The 2,523-nt window shown below is 37.9% G+C and overlaps 1 protein-coding gene across 1 annotated transcript; it reads right to left on the bottom strand.

Annotated features, from left to right (window-relative positions):
- Window positions 1-1,067: 1,067 nt before the first annotated feature.
- Window positions 1,068-2,012, bottom strand: LOC110327203 (olfactory receptor 488). Its single transcript, XM_021205984.1, has one exon. The coding sequence runs from the start codon at window positions 2,010-2,012 to the stop codon at window positions 1,068-1,070; it is 945 nt and encodes a 314-aa protein (XP_021061643.1).
- Between the last annotated feature and the right edge of the window lie 511 nt (window positions 2,013-2,523).

The raw sequence follows: 2,523 nt of genomic DNA on the forward strand, positions 1-2,523 counted from the left end.
AATAATAGCCTAATCATGAACATATTTATAAACATGGCTATAGTATAGACAATTTATCTCATGAAAGTTACAAGCTAAAATAATCACCAGCCTGAGAAGAAATGGCTACTCTTGCTAATAGTGGCTTAAATGGCATGGGAGTGACCAAACTCTAAGTCAAGGTCTGTGAAATAAAACCACACCTAACACCACTGTCAGGGCCAAAACCTAAGGTAGACATGTCACAGACCCTAGAGAAGAACCTGGCACCATTAGTTTGATAAATAGGCATAGTATCAAACCAATTTGCAATGACTTGTCATTATACTCATGATTAGTTCATCTTCCAACCATTATCAGAGCAAATTCTTTGTGCAGTAGATAGTGATTAACATACAATTTAGCAGTATGAAGAGAATTAAAGACTGACATTCACAGTTATAAATGGAACATCTATATCACACACTCTTCTGTCCAAGATTAACAATCATTGTGATAGACTAGGTGGAAATACTGGAAAAGCTGGAGGTGATGAATGACTACAAAGAAACATTGCTTTCAGGACATAAAAGAATGACTCATGTAGGTATGACTCATGGTTGTTGTAACAGTGTCTAAAAGCACAAAGGCAGAAACAATACTAGCATGGAGAAAGGACCTGGGAACAGTGTCCAACCCTAGTTGAGGTTTTACTGACAATTGATATTTTCCAGAAGAATGAGAGTCAATTTCTTTAAAAGTGTGGTTCCATCAGACTAATTATGCATCAATAAATACCTATAAACCTAAGAGTATTCAGAAAGTCCAAATTAGAACATAGTGTTTGTTGTGTAGGAGATGGAGATATGGAGCTGAAGGAGTTGAGGATATGGGTAAACATGTTCAAATATATTCTATTAGGTTCTCAAAGTCACATTTGAAAACATAAACAGGAGAAAGCAATAAAATACAATATCTATACACACTGGAAGAAACAGATTAGGGGCAAAGGAGAAATGCTAAGGCTTATAACCAAATCTGAGGTGATGGTCACATTGGTCTTGCAGGATTAAAATTATTATATTAAGTTTTACCAACAACTGATTGCTCTATAACAATGTTTTACTATAAAATTGTCTCTTCAGAGCACCCTTAATCTCATTATTCCTGAGGCTGTAGATGAGGGGATTCAACATGGGGATCACCACCATGTAGAATACAGACACCACTTTGTTCTGGTTCCTGGAGTAGGTGGACTTTGGCATCACATAAATGAATGTGATAGTTCCATAGTAGAGAATGACTGCAGTGAGGTGGGAGGTGCAGGTGGAGAAGGCTTTTTGGCGACTCTCAGTGGAGCGCATCTTCAGGATGGTGATGAGGATATAGAAATAAGATATGACTATAACAATCAATGTGGTCATAGTGATAGAGCCAGCAGTAAATGAGATAAGAACTCCAGAGACACTAGCATCAGAACAGGAGAGTTCCATCATAGGAGATAAATCACAGAAAAAGTGATCAACTTTATTTGGTCCACAGAAGAGAAAAGAAAAGAAGGAAACAACGAAGCAAGAAGCGTTAAGAAACCCACCTATATAAGATCCCACAACCAGCTGGATACAGAATTGTGTGGACAATTTGGTAGAATAAAGCAGTGGGTTGCAGATTGCCATGAAGCGATCATAAGCCATGACAGCCAGAAGAAAGCACTCAAGTGTCCCAAAGAGAGCAGCTGAGCCAAGCTGGATGCCACATCCAAGGTAGGAAATTGTGCTTCTCTCCGCTAGGAAGTTGACAAGCATACTGGGAGTGACAGAAGATGAAATGCCTACGTCAACAGTAGCTAAGTGGCTAAGAAAAAAGTACATGGGGTGATGGAGCTGGGAAGAGACTCTGATGAGAAGGATGGTGCTGAGGTTTCCAAACACAGTCACCAGGTAGATGCACAGGATGATGCTGAAGAGGACCACTCTAAGGACTGGGTCATCAGTTAATCCCAGTAAAATGAACTCTGTCACTGCAGTGTGGTTCCCATTTTCCAGGAAAGCCATGGGATAATGTAGCTGCTGCCAGATCAATGCTGTGAGGGAGACAGTACAGAGAGGGATTTATAAGTAGGTCACTTCATTTCATATAATATACACATGAAAGCATTAAAAGTAAACATACTATCCAAAATTTGGAGCAACCATGGATATTATACTCAAGTTTTCATTGTTCATACTTTTCTGTACAATAAGTTCTTCCAATTATTCAATCAGAAAAGTTAGAAATGTGGTGTAAATAATAAATAACTTTTATTTACAATTTTATAATAAAACATATGTAATTGTTATTATAGTTAAATATATAAAAGGATGCTATGTTCGGGTAAGATGGGTTGGCAGTTAAAGATTCTTTCTACAAAGCCTGACCTCTGACATCCATAGTTTGATTCCTGGAGCTCACAAGGTAGGAGAAGAGATCTAACTCCTGGATGTTGTCCTTTGACACTCATACCCATGCATTTATCTGTGTCACTCTCTTCAGACACATAAATAAATGAATGAATATAAAATTATA

The sequence above is a fragment of the Mus pahari genome, chromosome 1, assembly GCF_900095145.1.
Source record: "Mus pahari chromosome 1, PAHARI_EIJ_v1.1, whole genome shotgun sequence".
In the NCBI taxonomy this organism is placed as follows: domain Eukaryota; kingdom Metazoa; phylum Chordata; class Mammalia; order Rodentia; family Muridae; genus Mus; species Mus pahari.

Coding starts and splice junctions, on each gene's coding strand:
- LOC110327203 (XM_021205984.1), bottom strand. CDS start 2,012: ATGGCTTTCCTGGAAAATGGGAACCACACTGCAGTGACAGAGTTCATT.